The sequence below is a fragment of the Oryctolagus cuniculus genome, chromosome 11 (assembly GCF_051225735.1).
Source record: "Oryctolagus cuniculus isolate XC-2025 breed Fujian yellow rabbit chromosome 11, ASM5122573v1, whole genome shotgun sequence".
NCBI classification, from domain to species: Eukaryota; Metazoa; Chordata; class Mammalia; order Lagomorpha; family Leporidae; genus Oryctolagus; species Oryctolagus cuniculus.
Window position 1 is genome coordinate 119,896,962 of NC_142877.1, and position 17,359 is coordinate 119,914,320.

Here is a 17,359-nt window from a genome sequence, read left to right on the forward strand (position 1 = left end):
CACCCCTCCTCACCTCCTCACCCTTCACCTCCTCACTCCCCCCCACCCCTCCTCACCCCTCCTCACCTCCTCCTCACCTCCTCACCCCTCCTCACTTCCCCTCACCTCCCTTTGCTGGTTGGACCCCTGCAGTGGTTCGGGGAGTGTTGCTGACACATGTCGCTTCCTCAACCTGCAGCCCTGGGGGGAGCAGGGAGTGTGAGCGTGCGTGGATGTGAGTGTGTGTGAGCGTGGATGTGTGTGAGCATGTGTGTGTGAGTGTGCATGGATGTGCGTGTGCGAGTGTGTGTGAGTGCGTGTGCAAGTGTGTGTGTGAGTGCGTTGATGTGTGTGCATGTGTGTGTGAGCGTGTGTGTGTATATGAGTGTGTGGGGGTGTGTGTGTGCATGTGTGTGTGAGCGTGTGTGAGCGTGGATGTGTGTGTGGATGTGCGTTGCGAGTGTGTGTGAGTGTGCATGGATGTGCGTGTGCATGTGTGAGTGTGTGTGTGAGTGTGTGAGCGTGTGTGAGTGCGTGGATGTGCGTGTGCAAGTGTGTGTGTGAGAGTGCGTGGATGTGTGTGTGCATGTGTGTGTGTGCGTGGGTGTGCTTGCCTGTGAGTGTGGCACGTATGGACATGAGTGGGCACGTGTTCATGTGTGCACGCGTGTGTGTGCCTGTGAGTCAGCGTGGCGTGGATGTGCCTGTGTGCAGCAGTGAGCACACGTGTGAGGCACACCTGTGTGTGTGCGCATAAGCACGGCACATGTGTGTGCACGTGAGCCTGCGCGTGCCTCCCCAGCTGCCTGGCCATCGCTGCTGGGACTGAACCGCGGCCCCGTGGAGCAGCCCCGGCGGGGGCTGCGTGCACTCCTGGTCCTAAAGTGGCCAGCGCCCCCCCTCCCCACCGCTGGGCCAGACACGCTTGGCAGAAGGCGGGATTCTAGTTTTTTTTTTTTTAAGATTTATCTATTTATTTGAGAGAGAGAGTTACAGACAGAAGGGGGGAGAGAGAGAGAGAGAGAGGAGAGAGAGGGGAGAGAGAGAGAGAGAGAGAGAGAGAGAGGTCTTCCATCCACTGGTTCACTCCCCACATGCCCTCGACAGCTGGAGCTGGGCTAGTCTGAAACCAGGAGCCAGGAGCTTCTTCCGGGTCTCCCACGTGGGTGCAGGGGCCCAAGGACTTGGGGCACCTCCCACTGCTCTCCCAGTCCACAGCAGAGAGCCGGATCGGAGGTGGAGCAGCCGGGACCTGAGCCGGCACCCGTAAGGGATGCCAGCACTGCAGGCGCCGGCTTAACCTCAGCACTGGCCCCTACCTGTGATTCTTTAACCCCGTTCTTAGTTGTGTTCCCTGAATAGCTACAGTAAGGAAATAACATCGTTCTGAACAATAAATAAGACCAGGATGATACCATTTGTGGCAAACGAAGCCCTGGTGGCCGTGGAGCGGGCTGGGGCCGCAGCCCGGCGTAGAGGGGCTGCTCACGCCCACTGCGGGCCTCCGCAGGACCACGGCAGCCACAGCGCAGCCACGGCGCAGCCAGGGCTCCAGCTGGAGCCTGGTGGGCACAGCCCGGCTCTGCCTCCTGCCTCACTTCAGGGGAGAGACCCCTTCTCAAAGAGGGGCCAGGAGCAGGGAGGCCCCCAAGAGACGGTGGGGTTGCAGGACTCGCCCAGGGCCTGTCTGGCCCTGCAGGTCCTCTGCCCCCAGGGCGCTCAGGGAGGAGCGGAGAGGGGACAGCTGGGTGGGAAGTCGCCCCCACCCCCAGACCCCCGAAAGCCTGGCTGCCCTGGAAGTCCGCGCGGTGCCCTCCCGCCCCCACCGCAGGCCCCCAGCCCGCCCGCGGCCCCTGCCGGTTTCCAGCCTCTTCCTTCTGTTCTCTCAGCCACAAGTTTGGGAAGAAGGTCATGTATTTCAACTACCTGAGTGAGCTGCATGAGCACCTGCCGTCCGACCAGCTGCCCGTGCCCCCAGAGGTCGTGCGGTGAGTCTCCGCCAGCCCCGCCCCGGCCGGAGTGCCCTGCCCAGGCGTGGCGTGGAGTTGGCGGCATCCACATGTGTGCACAGTGGGCGACTCGAGCCGTGGCCCCGGGGTGTGACCGGCGATTCCTCACCTGGCCATGGGCGTTGGCTGTCCTGGGGCCCCTGGTGGCCGCGGTGCGGGGCAGGGGCGCCTCTCGGGGGCTGCTCGGGGCGGGGAGGCTATGATTCTCTCAGACGGCAGCTGTGGCCACAGCAGCTGAGGGTTCAGGCTCCCAGGCCACGTCCTGGCTCCCAGCTGCCCCCGCGTGTCCAGCGGTACCCCAGTGGGTCCCTGCAGCAGGGCCCCCCGTCTGAGCTGCTGACACTGCTCCCTGTCCCGGACCTGTGTCCACAGGGCCACACACCGAGGGCCCCAGGAAGGGTGTCTTTGCCCAGGGGAGGGGGAGGAGTAGACAGAGCGGCTGGGAGTCTGGTGAGCGCTGTCCAAGGGCTTCCCCTCCGACTCCCTCCCGGCCCCCCTGCTCAGTAGCGGCCAGCGCTGAGCACCCGCTGTGCAGCCCAGCCAGACAGGTCCCCCAGCACTCGGCCTCCAGTCAGATGCCTGGAGGCCACGTGTGTCCTCATGGTGGCCGCACTGAGCTCTGGCATGGTGGGGGGCTGCTGGGGGCTGGACCACCCTTCCTGCCGCTTGAGGTACTGCCAGGGGGGTGGGTGTGCGCACACGTGTGTGCCTGCGACCGTCCGCTGGTGTCGGGGAGCCCATGTCTCACCACATGGCAGCCGTGCGTCCCCGTGTCTGCAGGTATGACCAGCAGCTCCAGAGCCTGCACAAGGGCCAGCCGCCACCTCCGGCCAAGACGCCTCCGCCCCGGCCGCCCCTGCCCACGCAGCAGTTCGGGGTCAGTCTGCAATAGTAAGTGAGCGCGGGGAGCCAAGGGACACTGCTGGCGTGGGGACGCTGTCCCCGACCGAGGCTGAGCCTGGCCACCGTGTGTCTGTGGGGGGGGCTCGGTGCTGGGCAGGGCAGGGAACACCTGGGCCCCTGCCCTAGCTCCCGCCCCCAGGCCCGATGCTGGGAGCGCAGGGGTGGTCACGTGACTGGCTATGGCCAATGAAATGGCAGCCACCGTGGGCGTGCCGGCCAGAGGCTGGCGGTGGGCGTGGGCGCTTGGTTGGGCCGCTGCCCCCTGAGTGGCCATAGTGCGCCCTGCCAGCGCCTGTGCTGGACGCAGAGCCGGAGCGCGGACCGGACTTCTGCTGGGCTCGGCGCAGAGGTGAGGGCTGTGGTTACCGCAGCCGCCCAGGCCTCGTTCCCCCGCCGGCTTCTCCTCCCTGGGGAAACGGTGTCGCAGTTGAGGATCTTACTCCTCGGGGGGTCTGCACCACCGCCCATCCCCCCGCCTCGCCAGGCCAGCTTCGTCCATCTCTTAACGCTCGTCCCAGGGCACCTCCTCCAGGAGGCTTGTCCTGGCGCCCTGACTGCGTGCAGGGCCTCCTCTGTCGCAGCCTTGCTGTGTGCAGGCCGCCGCGGTGAGCATGCCCGTGTCCACTGCCCTGGCGGCAGTTGAGGTCCCCCCCCCCAGGCATTCGGGTGTGATTGACAGAACATTCTGGAGCTCCAGGGCCTGGGGGGGGACGGGGACTCCTGGAGAGCCGCTCGCACGGCGCTCGCGATCCGGTTCCTTCCCTGAAGCCCCGGTGTGCTCGGGGCCGTGGTGACCCGGAAGCACTTTGCGAGGTGTTGAGGTGCCAGGAGGCGCGGGGTGGCCGGGCAGGAGGGGGCTTGTCACTCGCCCTTCCTGGGACGTCACCGTCCAGGGCCAGCTGTGGCCGCAGGGATCGCCCCTGTGAGTTTAGGATCCCAGGGCGGCCAGGGCTCGGGGGCCGGGGAGGAGCGGGCCTGCCGGCGGGTGAGCTTCATTTCTCGTCCCAGTTTTTCTCTCACTGTAACTGGACGGAGCCCCGGCCCCCCTCATCCTGCAGGACCACAGGGGCTCACAGGAGGGGGCGTGGACAACAGAGCCCCGCCTGCTGCCCTGTGCACCTGCTGGCCTTCCTCCTGCCTCGCCCCTCCTCTGGGAGGCTTCCCTGGGGAGCCGCTTCTGTGGTGTGTGACGCGCACACACCCCGCCCTAAGGGGCCGTGTCTGACCCAGGGTCGGGCATCCGCCTGCGTCTCCTGGTTTTCCAGCCCAGGCTGGGTGCTGAGCGGGTGTCTGTGAGGTTGTGAGGTTTTCTGCGCCTTTGTGGCTCTGGCGCCCTCTGCTGGAAAGACTCTTCTCTCCCCGGGGGTGGGGGTGGCCTCGGCCATAGCCAGGTGCTGGAGCGGGAGGGCTGGTGATTGGGCTCCCGGGTTCCCTCCCGTCCGTCTGCGGGTTTGTGCCACGTGACCGTGCTGTCTGGCCGTGAAGAGTGTTCGGACGGCAGGAAGCGGTGTCCGGCTTTGTTCTTGCCCGAGTCGCTGTTCCCTGTGCCATGGACTTTCCCACTGACCTCGGAGTCGGCTGGGACTCCCACAGGGCGCCCGCTGCCCCTGGAGTCCTCCGTCTGAACACGAATTCTTCCGACTCCTGGACATGAGATGGCTTTCTGTTCATTTGAGTCTCTTGATTTTTTTTTAAATTTTTGATTTATGTGAGAGATGGAGAAGTAGAGATGGACGGACAGAACTCACATCACTGGTTCCCTCCCCAGTGCCTGCGATGGCCGGGGCTGGGCCAGGCTGAAGCCAGGAGCCAGGAGCTTCCTCCAGGTCTCCCATGTGGCTGCAGGATCTCAAACGCCCAGACCATCTTCTGCTGCCTTCCCAGGCACATTAGCAGGGAGCTGGATCGGAAGTGGAGCAGCCAAGACTCGAACTGGCGCCCATATGGTACCCAGGCCACTGCTTAACCCGCTATGCCACAGAGCCAGCCCCTAAAATCTTTTAAAAAAGAGGGATCCAGGGAATATTTTTTTTTAAAAAAAGAGCAATCTTGCAGCTATAAATTATTTTTTAAAAAGGTTGATTATTTATTTATTTGAAAAGTAGAGTTACAGAAAGGCAGAGGGGGAGAGAGAGAGAGAGAGACAGAGACAGAGAGACAGAGAGGAATGGAACATCTCCCATCCGCTGATTCACTCCCCAGCTGGCTGCAATGGCCAGAGCTGCGCTGATCCAAAGCCAGGAGCCAGGAGCTTCCTCCAGGTCTCCCACGTGGGTGCAGGGGCCCAAGCACTTGGGCCATCTTCCACTGCTTTCCCAGGCCACAGCAGAGAGCTGGGTCGGAAGTGGAGCAGCCGGGACTCGAGCCGGCGCCCATATGGGATGCTGGAACCGCAGGGGGTGGTTTTGCCCGCTGTGCCCCAGCGCCGGCCCCCACAGCCATGAAGTCTAAGCTTTGCTTTACATGCGTCCTTTGCCCGCGAGTGCGCGGCCGTCCCTGGTGTCCACAGTGATGGACTCCGCGGCCCCCTGTGGACACCAGAGCCCCCGATGCCCAGGTCTCTGACACAAGTGCCCTCGTGCGTGCGTGGGCCTGCATACGACCTCCCGCACACTGTGCGTCACCTCCGGAAGGCGTGTCAGATCTAGCACGCTGAGGCGCTGCGCCATGGTGGGTGGGGAGTCGTGACCAGGACGGACCAGAGCAGGTGTGCGGGCTCAGCGCGGGTGACTGCTTCTCCCCGGATGTCTCTGGTCGTGGTTGTCTGTGGGTGTGGGGAGCAGGAACAAGTGCACTGTGCTTCCGTCTCAGCACACGCCACACTCCGCCCTCCTCTCTGGGTTTTCCCCGCTCCTTGGTTTTCAGCGGCCTGCTGGGAAGGTTCTGCGCCTGTCTGTGGTGCTTCGCTTTGCGCGTTGGGTTGGAGAGCTGTGATCGGCTACAGGCTTATACCCGAGCCACCCGCAAGCGCTCATGGGATGTGGGAAGAGCGCCTGCCTGCCGTGGGCGCCGTGGGCTCCGGGGTGAGCGTGCATCGGTCGCCGTGTCTTTGCTGTTCGTTCCTTACTGAGGGCGGGTGGCTGAGCTCCCCGACCGTCGCTGTCCAGTTGTGCGTTTCCCCGTTCGGGCGGGGAATCCGGTTTTAGGAGCAGAAGTGTGCGTGATTCTTGCATTTCCCCGGTGGGGGACCCTCTCTCGCCCTCGTCACGGGCCGTGAGTTCTGTCCTACAGCCCGTTTTGCCCGACGTGAGCTCCTGAGTTGCTGTTGACGTGGTCGGTCCTTGCTGTGCACTGTGTCTCAGCGCCGGCTTTCTCGTGGGGACGGCGTGGGGATGGCGTGGGTGAGGGTCTCTGCCTGTGGCTGTTCAGCTTAGGTCCTCGACGGTACAGCGGGGAAGTTGGAGTTTCAAATCCTGGTCCTTCCCAGGGCTGCAGCCTGACCCTCTCACCAAGGCGGGAGGTGGGAACCGCCGTGGTCACCCAGCACCGCTGTTGCCCTGGGAAACAGGGTCTGAGGGTGACGGCCACAGGGCCACCCTCTGTGCCACGCCGTGGCGGCTCCTGCTCCCCAGCGTCAGCCCAGCCAGGGCGCGTTTCTGTGATGTCAGTGAGGATCATTTGCTTCTCTGAGCCTCAGGTGTTTTGTTTTGTTTTAAAGGTTTGTTTGTCTGTTTGAAAGACGTGACAGAGGAAGGGAGGGAGAGAGAGAGAGGGAGAGAGAGGGAGGAAGAGGGAGGGAGAGAGAGGGAGGAGGAGAGGGAGGGAGGGAGAGGGAGGGAAGGAGGGAGAGAGAGGGAGAGAGGGAGGGAGAGGGAGGAAGAGGGAGGGAGGGAGAGGGAGGGAGAGGGAGGAAGAGGGAGGGAGGGAGAGGGAGAGGGAGAGAGAGGGAGGAGGAGAGGGAGGGAGAGAGTGTGGGGAGCAACTCAGACTAGACTATTACTGGAATTAAGACTTATTCTATGCATCTGCTCTCCCACAATATGGCGCTGGGAGAGGAGTAACAACTTATACACAGCTGCCTCTTGCCAACTTGAGTGATGACCTGCAGGAGCTGATCCTGCTCCTGATTGGAGGAGAGCAGCGTACTCGGCGTGTGGGTAGCAGAGTTGGGATTGGTGGAAGAGGACTATAAAGGAGGAGAGAGACAACATGCACCAGGAACATTTAAAGGGAACATCTATCTGAAGGAACACCTGTGCAGCCCCCGAGAGAGCCGGCCAGCGGTGTGCCGCTCCCCTGCGGAAGTGGGGAAAGTGGCAGGGGGAACCGCCCTTCCACGGAGGTGGAAGGGACGGTAGCCAACCCGGGAAGAACCAGCAGCAAACCCGGGGAGGGCTGAGCAGACAGAAGAACAGCGCAGGGTCCAGTGTTGCTCCTCCACGAAGAGGGGGAGCAACATGATGGTGCCGTGACTCGGATAGGAAACCTAGGAGGGAAGAAGCGGGAAGAAGTGGGAAAATACCGGAGAGAGAGACTAGAAGAGCCTAGGGAAAAGCCGGATGGAAAAGGTGCCGGAAGAAGCCATTGAAAGCCTAGGCATAGACTCGGATACAGACTATGGCGGGGAAGCTAGGAGATTAAAAGCGAAAGTGAAACCTAGAAGAAACTTAGACTCGGATACAGACTGGGGAGAAGCCAGGAGAAATGAGAGGGGAATGTTGTTGGAAGAAAAGTTAGGGAAACATACCGGGTAGAGAAAAATGTTAGGGAGGATGTAGCCGCGGGGGCAGGCTGAGGCGGAGACATAAGCTATCATGGGATTCTTCAAGTCACCCCAGGGAACAAGGGGCGAAAATCTGGAACCAGAGGCAGAGACGTGGGCCAGGTTGGAATCCGTCAGATTAGCCCGGGGAGCAAAAGACGGGAAGCCAAACCGTAAGGCGGAAATGTAAGCTATAGGTTGCATTTCGTCAGGTTAGCCCGGGAAACTTAGACTGAATACCAGTGGCGGAAACGTGAGCTAGGCTGTGTGATTCGCGGAAGCCGCTGCGTGCAGAGAGCACGCGGGGCACTAGCTGGGAGAGCACACGGGGCACGAGTAGATAGGGAACGCGCGGGGCCGTGGTGCGGGCGCAAAGGGCGCGGAGACCGTGGAGCGCGTGAAGCCGGGAAGCCGCCGCGGGGCAAGGTGCCGAGAAGCAGCCTGGAAGCCGCGGGGATAAGAGAAACAGAAGTTTAGAAGTAAAATGAAAGAAATAAGAATGCTGGTAGATAGAAGTAAAATAGGAGAAATAGGAATGCCCGGAGATAGAGAAATAGAGAAAAATAAGGCCTCCCTCAACATGGCAATGAGAGAGCTTGGATTTGGTCTGCCTGATTAGTAAGACGATAAGCACCTGTGGGCGGCTGCAGGTCACCGAAGACAGGCACATTATCAACACCACTAAGTCTCCCCACAAGACGGCAAGGAGAAGGCTCGGATTCGGTTTGCCTGATTGATAGGGCTTGTAAGCACCTGCAGGCAGTTCTAGCAGAGCAGAGCATGCGCTGCAGGGCACCGAACACAGGCACGCATCAGCGCCTAAAAACCTCCTCACAACATGGCGAAGAGAGGACCCGGATTCGGTTTGCCTGATTGGTAGGGCTTGTAAGCACCTGTGGGCAACTCCAGCAAGCAGAGCAGAGTGTGTGCCGTGGGGCACCGAAGACAGGCGCGTATCAATGCCAAAAAATAAAAAGAAAGGGGGATCTGTGGGGAGCAACTCAGACTAGACTGTTACTGGAATTAAGACTTATTCTATGCATCTGCTCTCCCACAATATGGCGCTGGGAGAGGAGTAACAACTTATACGCAGCTGCCTCTCGCCAACTTGACTGATGAGCTGCAGGAGCTGATCCTGCTCCTGATTGGAGGAGAGCAGAGTGCTCGGCGTGTGGGCAGCAGAGTTGGGATTGGTGGAAGAGGACTATAAAGGAGGAGAGAGACAACATGCACCAGGAACATCTAAGAGGAACACCTGTGCAGCCCCCGAGAGAGCCAGCCGGCGGTGTGCCGCTCCCCCACGGAAGTGGGGAAAGTGGCAGGGGGAACCGCCCTTCCACGGAGGTGGAAGGGACGGTAGCCAACCCGGGAAGAACCAGCAGCAAACCCGGGGAGGGCCGAGCAGACAAAAGAACAGCGCAGGGTCCTGTGTCGTTCCTCCACGAAGACGGGGAGCGACAGAGAGAGGGAGGGAGAGGGAGGGAGAGGGAGAGAGAGGGAGGGAGAGAGAGGGAGGGAGAGAGAGGGAGGGAGAGAGAGGGAGGGAGAGATCTTCTTTCCATTGGCCCACAACAGCCAGGTCTGCTCCGGGTGGCATTGGCAGAGGTCACTCATGGTGGCCAGCTGGTGGGGGCTTGGTGAGGAGGGGCCGAGACACTGCCGTGTGTTCCCGGCACCGTCCGGGCACAGTGGGGAAGGGACCGGTGCCCAGAGCCTCCTGCCACGTGCCCATCATGCGACCTCTGACCCCGGGTGTGAGGCCGGGGCTTGCCGCCTGCCCCGTGCCGAGCTCTCGGCCGAGTTCTTGGTGGTGGGGGATGGTCCCGGTGTGCTGCGGGGTTTTGCTGTGTGAGACGTCGGTCTGCGCAGTGGCCTGGACCCGGGTTAGGAGGCTGCATTCCAGGGCTCACCCGGCTGCCTGGGTTCCAGCCGCCGCCGTGCACGGTGGGACCCGGCTTCGCCTCTCCGTGCCTCCGCTTCCTCGTCTGAGCTCCGGCCGCTCTGAGAGCAGCGCCTCCCAATCCGGAAACAGGCACCGCCTCCTGCCCTCCCGCCTTCCCCGTGGGTCCTGGCGTCCTCTAGGTCGCACGTCCTGTCAGGGCAGCCTTGCTGGGGGACGTGCTCTCGCTCACTCCCTGCAGAACGAGCAGCCCCCGCGAGGGGTTACGGCTCGCGAGGTGCACAGGCTCAGCCAGCGCCGGTGTCCTGTGGGGTGGAGGGTGGAACGAGAGCCACCGAGCCCGGCTCCACGGCTCCGGGATGTGGCCCACCTCGTGTCTGCTGTCTGCCCGGAGCCAGAGTCAGGGACAGGGCGGTGACTGCCCCCGAGAAGGGAGGAAGAACTTAATGTCACGGGCACTGTGTCCCTGCCCCTCGGCCCCGCCCGGGCTGGCGTCGAGGGCGCGGGAGGAAGAAGCGGCCGCTCCACCGTGTCCCCGCCCGGGCTGGCGTCCAGTGCAGCGCAGATCTCAGCAGCGTCTGTCGTCCCCAGACGTCTGTGCCCTCGGCAGGAATCGGCATCCAGTCCTGGCTCCGGCCTCACAGCCGAGCCTGCCCGTGCCCTGGGCCTTGCTCTGTGTCCCCGTCCCAGGGGCCCCCTGGCCTCTGGAGGCTCCTGCTCGTCCCCTGGGGAAGCCCCCGGCCCTCTGACGGCGGGCTCGGAGGCTGCCCCGTCGTGTCTGTCGTGTGGCCCCAGACGTGCCGGCTCCTGGGGGCGGAGCCGCGTCTCCCCGACCCGGCAGCTGCTCAGCGTGCAGGACCCCAGCCCTCGCGGTCCCGCTCGCCCACATTGTCAGGTAAACGCTGCTGCCCTCTGCTCTCTCCTCAGCCTCAGAGACAAGAACCACGGCGACCTCATCCCGCCGGTGCTGAGGTTCACGGTGACGTACCTGAGGGAGAAAGGTGAGAGGCAGCCGCCGGCACCGCCGCCTGCGGGAGGTAGAGGAGCTGGAAGCCGCCCTGGGGAGGCGGCCGGGCAGGGCCGGGGCCCCAGCATGGCAGCCCCCGTGAGGTCTGGGCTCGAGGCCCGGCTTTGAACCCTGGCCTCGCTGTGCACCGGCTGTGTGGCCGGGCCGGGGCCTTCCCCTCTCTGTGCCCCCGTTCCTGCTTCCGTCCCGAGGGGTCAGCAGTGAGCCCCCAAGAGGTGGCCTTGGTTTGTAGACGCCGTCGCGGGGGCTGGGGGAGCCTGAGATCCCCCCAAGACTCTGAGGCAAACGCAGGTGCCGGGGAAGGTGTGTGGGGCAGGAGGTTGCCATGGAGCGGCCAGGCGGGGGCCCTGGCACCGCAGTGCAGGCTGCGGGCAGCGCCAGGCCGTCCCAGCCGGGACACTGCAGAGCACGCGTGTGGACTTCAGAGCTGACCCCGCACTGTCCCCACGGGCAGGCAGGCAGTGAGAGCTGACCCCGCACTGTCCCCACAGGCGGGCGGTGAGAGCTGACCCTGTGCTGTCCCCACGGGTGGGCAGAGGCTGACCCCGTGCTGTCTTCACGTGCAGGCGGGCGGTGAGAGCTGACCCTGCACCATCCCCTTCTGCCCTGCCTTGGTTGGTTTTCTTCCTGAGCAGCCTGGGAAGCCCCTCCTGACTCGGGGGCGGGGCCAGGCCTGTGCTTGTTAACCTGGGCCTGTGCATCATGGGTAGCACTGGCGTGTGGGTGTGGGGCTCCACCTCCAGCACCCCCACACCCTGCGGTCCTGAGGGCAGCACTGAGCAGACAGGCCACGTCTGCACCTGGCCCACGGCCTGGGTGGCCACGTCTGCACCTGGCCCACGGCCTGGGTGGCCATGTCTGCACCTGCGCCCACGGCCTGGGTGGCCACGTCTGCACCTGGCCCACGGCCTGGGTGGCCACGTCTATACCTGACCCATAGCCTGGTGGCCACGTCTGCACCTGCGCCCACGGCCTGGGTGGCCACATCTGCACCTGGCCCACAGCCTGGGTGGCCACGTCTGCACCTGGCCCACAGCCTGGGTGGCCACGTCTGCACCTGGCCCACGGCCTGGGTGGCCACGTCTGCACCTGGCCCGTGGCCTGGGTGGCCACGTCTGCACCTGGCCCGTGGCCTGGGTGGCCACGTCTATACCTGGCCCGCAGCCTGGGTGGCCACGTCTGCACCTGCGCCCACGGCCTGGGTGGCCACGTCTGCACCTGTGCCCACGGCCTGGGTGGCCACATCTGCCTGCACCTGGCCCACAGCCTGGGTGGCCACGTCTGCACCTGGCCCACGGCCTGGGTGGCCACGTCTGCACCTGGCCCACGGCCTGGGTGGCCACGTCTGCACCTGGCCCACGGCCTGGGTGGCCACGTCTGCCTGCACCTGGCCCACAGCCTGGGTGGCCACCCTTCCTGCTCCTTCTGTTTATGTCCAGCTCTGCCGTAAGATCTGAGACCCCTCCCCTGGGCAGACCCGCATCCTCTCTGCATCAGTCATTCATTCATTCATTCACGCTCTGCACACCCCCACCCCGGGTATCCAAGCAAGCAGAGCGGGGCACGTGCAGCGCCGAGCGTGTGACGGAGTTGTCCCTGTTGACCTGGGCTCCCGGGAGGGGCTGGTCGTGTCCGAGGCTCCCCCGAGGAAGTAGGCCTGTTCTGAGTCCGGAGGACGGAGGGGAGGCAGCCAGGCCGAGGGTGGAGAGGGGCTCTCCAAGGAGGGGGGGCAGCAGGTGCCAAGGGCCTGTGGTCAGCCAGAGCCTGCACACCTGTGGGGGGCAGGGCCAGACGTGAGGCCTTGGGGGTGCTGTGAAGACTCAGAACTCGGACCCCTGTCCCTCTGTCCGCGTGGGCACTGCTGTGCGGTCCCCAGGCCTGGCCTGGTGGGAGGAAGTCGTCCTGCACCCCCACTCCCACGAGCACGGCCCAGCAGAGCTGGGTGTGCACTGCCCACGATGGCGCCCGTGGCAGCGGCCCAGGAGGGCACCCCGTGTGTCTGTGCAGCCTTGTAGCTCACTGAATTGAAGCTGAGGCCTCCGGGGGCAGCCGGGGACTGCCGGGTCGGGCAGCTCAGCGCAGGGCCTTGTGAGAGGTGGGCGTTTGGAGGCTCCTGGGGGCCGGGTGTTTCTGTCGAGGGGCTCGGGGCCTCCTGCGGGCCGGAGAGGCTGGGTGCTCTCTCTGGGGTCACAGGGCTGCTCGCCCGCCGCTCCTCTGCAGGTGCCCACAGAGGCGGGCAATGAGGCGGGGCTGAGCGTGTGTGTGTGTGTGTGTGTGTGTGTGTGTGTGTGTGTGTGACGTGGAAAAGACTTAAGGGGAGCGATCGGGGAGGGGACCAGCGCGTTCCCTGCCAGCCGCAGGGGGCGCTGCCGCGGCCGGGGGAGTCGCGGAATGTTCTGGAAGTGTGCAGGCCCGTGAGACGCCCGGGGCTCCTCTGCCTGCAGGACTGCGCACCGAGGGTCTCTTCCGGAGGTCGGCCAGCGTCCAGACGGTGCGTGAGGTGCAGCGGCTCTACAACCAGGGTGAGCGTGGCCGGGGAGCACAGCCCCGGGGGCGGGGCTCAGGGCGAGCACAGCGGGGGGGCTCAGGGCAAGTACGGGGGGGGGGGCTCAGGGCGAGCACAGCCTGGGGGGGGTAGCTCAGGGCGAGCACAGCGGGGGGGAGGGGGAGCTCATGGCAAGCACAGTGTGGGGGGGGGGCTCAGGGCAAGCACAGCCTGGGGGCGGGGCTCAGGGCCGTGGCAGCCGCCCAGGAGCCCCAAGGGTGGTCTGGAGTGGGGGGCATTGGCCCAGTGTCCCCGGGGGCCAGGTGGCCTGGGGTCCATTGTGTCCCTAGGGCATCTCCACCTGCAGCAGGTGTGCACACAGCTGGTGGCACACGTGGTCGTGGCCATAAACACCCTGAACACAGGACACGGTTTCACGGGGGGCGACTCCTCCACGGCTGCCCGCGTGTGCGCTGCTGCGGCTGAAGATGGGGCGATGGCACCGGACGCTGTGGCCGCGCTCACGCGCTCACTTCCCTGGTCCACCCACTCCCCGTCAACCGTGCGGGCCGCGCGGCACGCGCCCATCCAGCCCCCGCTCCGTGACAGCTGCACCCCCGAGCCCCCAGAGCTCCCCTCTTGTCAGGAGCAAACCCACCCCCAAGAAGCCAGCAGCCGGGCGTCCTGCTCCTGCGGGAGGCAGGGAGGTGGCGGCGGGGCCTCAGGCGCCCCTGACGGGAAGCCCCTCCGTGTTCCGTGTCAGGGAAGCCCGTGAACTTCGACGACTACGGGGACGTCCACGTCCCCGCCGTGGTCCTGAAGACCTTCCTGCGGGAGCTGCCACAGCCACTGCTGACCTTCCAGGCCTACGAGCAGATCCTGGACATCACGAGTACGCACCTGCCCGGGGGGCCGTCTGCTGGCGAGGTGGCGTCCGCCCAGCCCCGGCCCCAGCCCCAGCCCGCTCAGGCCGGCGCTGCCAGGCAGGAGAGGGGGCGTTGAGGCTGTCCCCACCACGCCCTGAGGTCCCTGACCCCTGGCCCCACCACGCCCTCAGGTCCCTGACCCCTGGCCCCACCACGCCCTCAGGTCCCTGACCCCTGGCCCCACCACGCCCTCAGGTCCCTGGCCCCTGGCCCCACCACGCCCTCAGGTCCCTGACCCCTGGCCCCACCACGCCCTCAGGTCCCTGACCCCTGGCCCCACCACGCCCTCAGGTCCCTGGCCCCTGGCCCCACCACGCCCTCAGGTCCCTGGCCCCTGGCCCCACCACGCCCTCAGGTCCCTGGCCCCTGGCCCCACCACGCCCTCAGGTCCCTGACCCCTGGCCCCACCACGCCCTCAGGTCCCTGGCTCCTGCAGGCTTCAGCCAGGCCTTGTCCTGGTGGGGAAGGCGGGGTCAAGGGTCATCCTGGCCGGTGGTTGCAGTGCAGCTTGGCTGGGCAGGGGAGGCGGCCGGGGGCGTCCTTGAACTGGGTGTGTTGTGCTGGGCAGGTGGCGCCTCCCAGCACCTCAGCCCTCACCTGGAGGGGGCCCCGCTGGTGTACGTGGGATCCAAGGTGGTGTCGGGTGTGGATGTGGGTGCCCTGGGGGCGGCCGTGGTGCACGTGACCCATCTGTGGCCCCGCCTGCTTGGACTGTCCGGGGAAGGCGAGCCCAGGGCAGTGGGCTTGCCCGCCCCAGTCTGGACAGCCCCGAGCTGTCTGCTGATTACGGAAGTGGAGGAAGGAGGGGAGCAGGCAGGTGTGCCCCGGGGCGGGGCCGAGGTGGCGTCACCATGGAGACGGCACAGGTGCAGCGGGGACAGCGGCCGAGGGTCTGCCCCACCCCTGTACCTGGAGGCGGTTCCGGTGCTCTTGCTTCTCTTTCCAGGAGTGCATGGGTGTGTGAACAAGAGTGCCTGTGTGTGTGTGCACGGGTGTGTGTGGGAGTGCACGTGTGTGCATGGGTGTGTGAGTGGGAGTGCATGTGTGTGCATGAGTGTGAGTGGGAGTGCACGTGCGTGCATGGGTGTGTGTGGGAGTGCACATGTGTGCATGGTTGTGTAAGTGGGAACGAACGTGTGTGCATGGGTGTAAGCAGGAGTGTGCATGGGGGTGTGCATGGGGGTGTGGGAGTGCACGTGTGTGGGAGTGTGCATGCGTGGGTGGAAGTGCATCAAATACAGCACATGTGTGGCCAGGTGAGTGGGTGCAAGGTGAGCACTTGGTAGGTATCGAGGTGACGCTTATGGGGCTCAAATGGAGGGCGTGGTTATGGGGGGACGGGGAGGTCTTGGGGTGTGGGCCAGCCCCACCCAAGCCACAGGTGGGTGGGACCCTTCCTTCCCCGGGAGCAGAACGGTGCCAGGATCCGTGGGGCCGGGGCTCCAGCAGGTGCAGCCGTGGGGGCCGGAGCCGCACAGCCTCTGCCACGAGTGTGTGTGCAGCCACAGCGTCAGTGCGTGGCCCTGGCTGTGTTCCAGTGAGCTTGACTGACACAGCAGGCGATGGGCCGGGCTTGGCCCACGGAACCCCGGGCCAGACCACGGCCATTTATGCGAGGGCCCCGTGTTCTGGGGAGCGAGACACCGTGCACGTGGTAAAGAGGGGCTGAAGTGGACAGACGGACACGGAGGCTCCGGGCCTGACCAAGTGCAGGGTGCTCCATCCTGGGGGCTGCCCGCCCCCTGCAGCTGCGCCCTCCCAGGGATGGCCCTGCCCACGGCGTGGGCTCAGGAAGGGGCCTCGTGCCGTTGCAGACGTGGAGAGCAGCCTGCGCGTGACCCGATGCCGCCAGATCCTGCAGGGCCTCCCGCGGCACAACTACGCGGTGCTCAGCTACCTCATGGGCTTCCTGCACGCGGTGAGTGGCCCCGCCGGCCCCTGAGCCCCCCAGGCTGGGGTCCCGTCCACCCCCGGCCACACGGGACTGCATCCAAGACCCAGTCGGGCAGTGACTACTGGGAAGCCCCACCCTGCGGCCGGGGCGGGCGGCAGGTGGGGGTGGCAGGGCGTGCCCTCGGCTCCCCGGGGCGGGGCGTGGGGCGGTGGTCATCCTTGCCCAGCTGGACCCCCCGGTTCTTGTCCCCTTTGCTGATCTGAGTCCTCTGTGGCTCCGGCCTGGCAGGGAGGCAGGAACGAGAGAGCAGACCGGGTGCTCACAGGGCCGGGGGCGGGGCACCTGCCGTGCAAGGCTTTTGTGCTTCCTGGGCGCCAGTCTCCTCATCTGCACCCTGGGGGTGGTGACACCCACTCCCTGGGGACTGTGGCCATGGGGGCACGGGCTCCTCACAGCTGCCGCTGGCCAGTGCAGAGGTCAGAGGGGCTGGCTGGCTCGTGTCTGCTGTGCTGGAGACACCCCACAAGATGCGGAGGTGGGGTTGGGGGAACCCCGGGAGTCAGTCAGATAGAGCCCCACATAGTCGAGGCCAGGCTGAGGCCTGAGCAGGGTGGGTGGCTGACCGCATCACAGTGCCACCTGGCGGCTGACCATGTCACAGCGCCACCCCGTGGCTCACCGAGTCACAGTGCCAGCCGGTGGCTGACCATGTTACAGCGCCATCCAGTGGCTGACCGCATCACAGCGCCACCTGGTAGCTGGCCATGTCACAGCGCCACCTGGCGGCTGACCGTGTCACAGCGCCACCTGGCAGCTGGCCATGTCACAGCGCCACCTGGCGGCTGACCGTGTCACAGCGCCACCCCGTGGCTGGCTGTGTCACAGCCCCTCCTAGGGTTTAGCAGGGGATCCAGGCCCTTGTCCCACGTGTGGCCTCTTCCAGGTGTCCCGGGAGAGCCTTTTCAATAAAATGAACAGCTCCAGCCTGGCCTGCGTCTTCGGGCTGAATCTGATCTGGCCGTCGCAGGGGGCGTCCTCCCTGAACGCCCTCGTGCCCCTCAACCTGTTCACCGAGCTGCTCATCGAGTACTACCAGACGGTGTTCCCCGCCCACGCCGCCCCTGCGGATGGGGAGCCTGCCGGCGAGCAGGGCCAGCCCCTGGCTGCTGGGTGCACTGGGGACAGACGCCCCTCGGGCCTTGCCACGCCCGTCCCCCCACCGTGTCCCCTGACAGCGGCTGGGAGACCCCCCGCCTGGTGAAGGCGCCCCGGACAGCCCGTCTCGTGCCCTGGTTGCATGCTTTGTAAACTTGACATTAAATGGACTCAGAACCTTCTAAGAAAATTCTGTGCCTCGATTCCCGGGCCGTGAGCTGGGCCGGAGCAACACACCTGTCAGGACTGATGAGCACCACCCCAAGCGGCCCGGCTCCAGGTGGGAACCGAGGGCCTGGGGTCTCGCTGGGAAAGCCTCTGAACCCAGGACCACCAACAATGGGTTTATCGTGGCCCACAAGTCGGGGGTCGCTGGGGG

The 17,359-nt window shown here is 65.2% G+C and overlaps 1 protein-coding gene across 12 annotated transcripts in view; it reads left to right on the forward strand.

Moving 5' to 3' along the window:
* The window catches only part of ARHGAP8 (Rho GTPase activating protein 8), a 37,115-nt gene extending 19,945 nt beyond the window's left edge, over positions 1-17,170 (forward strand). For 9 of the 12 annotated variants that reach the window (XM_089307717.1, XM_070051523.2, XM_070051528.2 and 6 more), the window contains 7 exons: positions 1,869-1,967; positions 2,769-2,879; positions 10,421-10,494; positions 12,965-13,042; positions 13,769-13,897; positions 15,746-15,849; positions 16,769-17,170. In XM_089307717.1, the coding sequence (XP_089163843.1) occupies positions 1,869-1,967; positions 2,769-2,879; positions 10,421-10,494; positions 12,965-13,042; positions 13,769-13,897; positions 15,746-15,849; positions 16,769-17,086 (913 nt within the window). In that variant the 3' untranslated portion in view covers positions 17,087-17,170. Of the gene's footprint in view, positions 1-1,868; positions 1,968-2,768; positions 2,880-5,608; positions 5,915-10,420; positions 10,495-12,964; positions 13,043-13,768; positions 13,898-15,745; positions 15,850-16,768 lie in introns of those variants that run through there. The other 3 variants (XM_089307721.1, XM_089307722.1, XM_089307720.1) reach the window with 3 other exon arrangements.
* Positions 17,171-17,359: the final 189 nt, after the last annotated feature.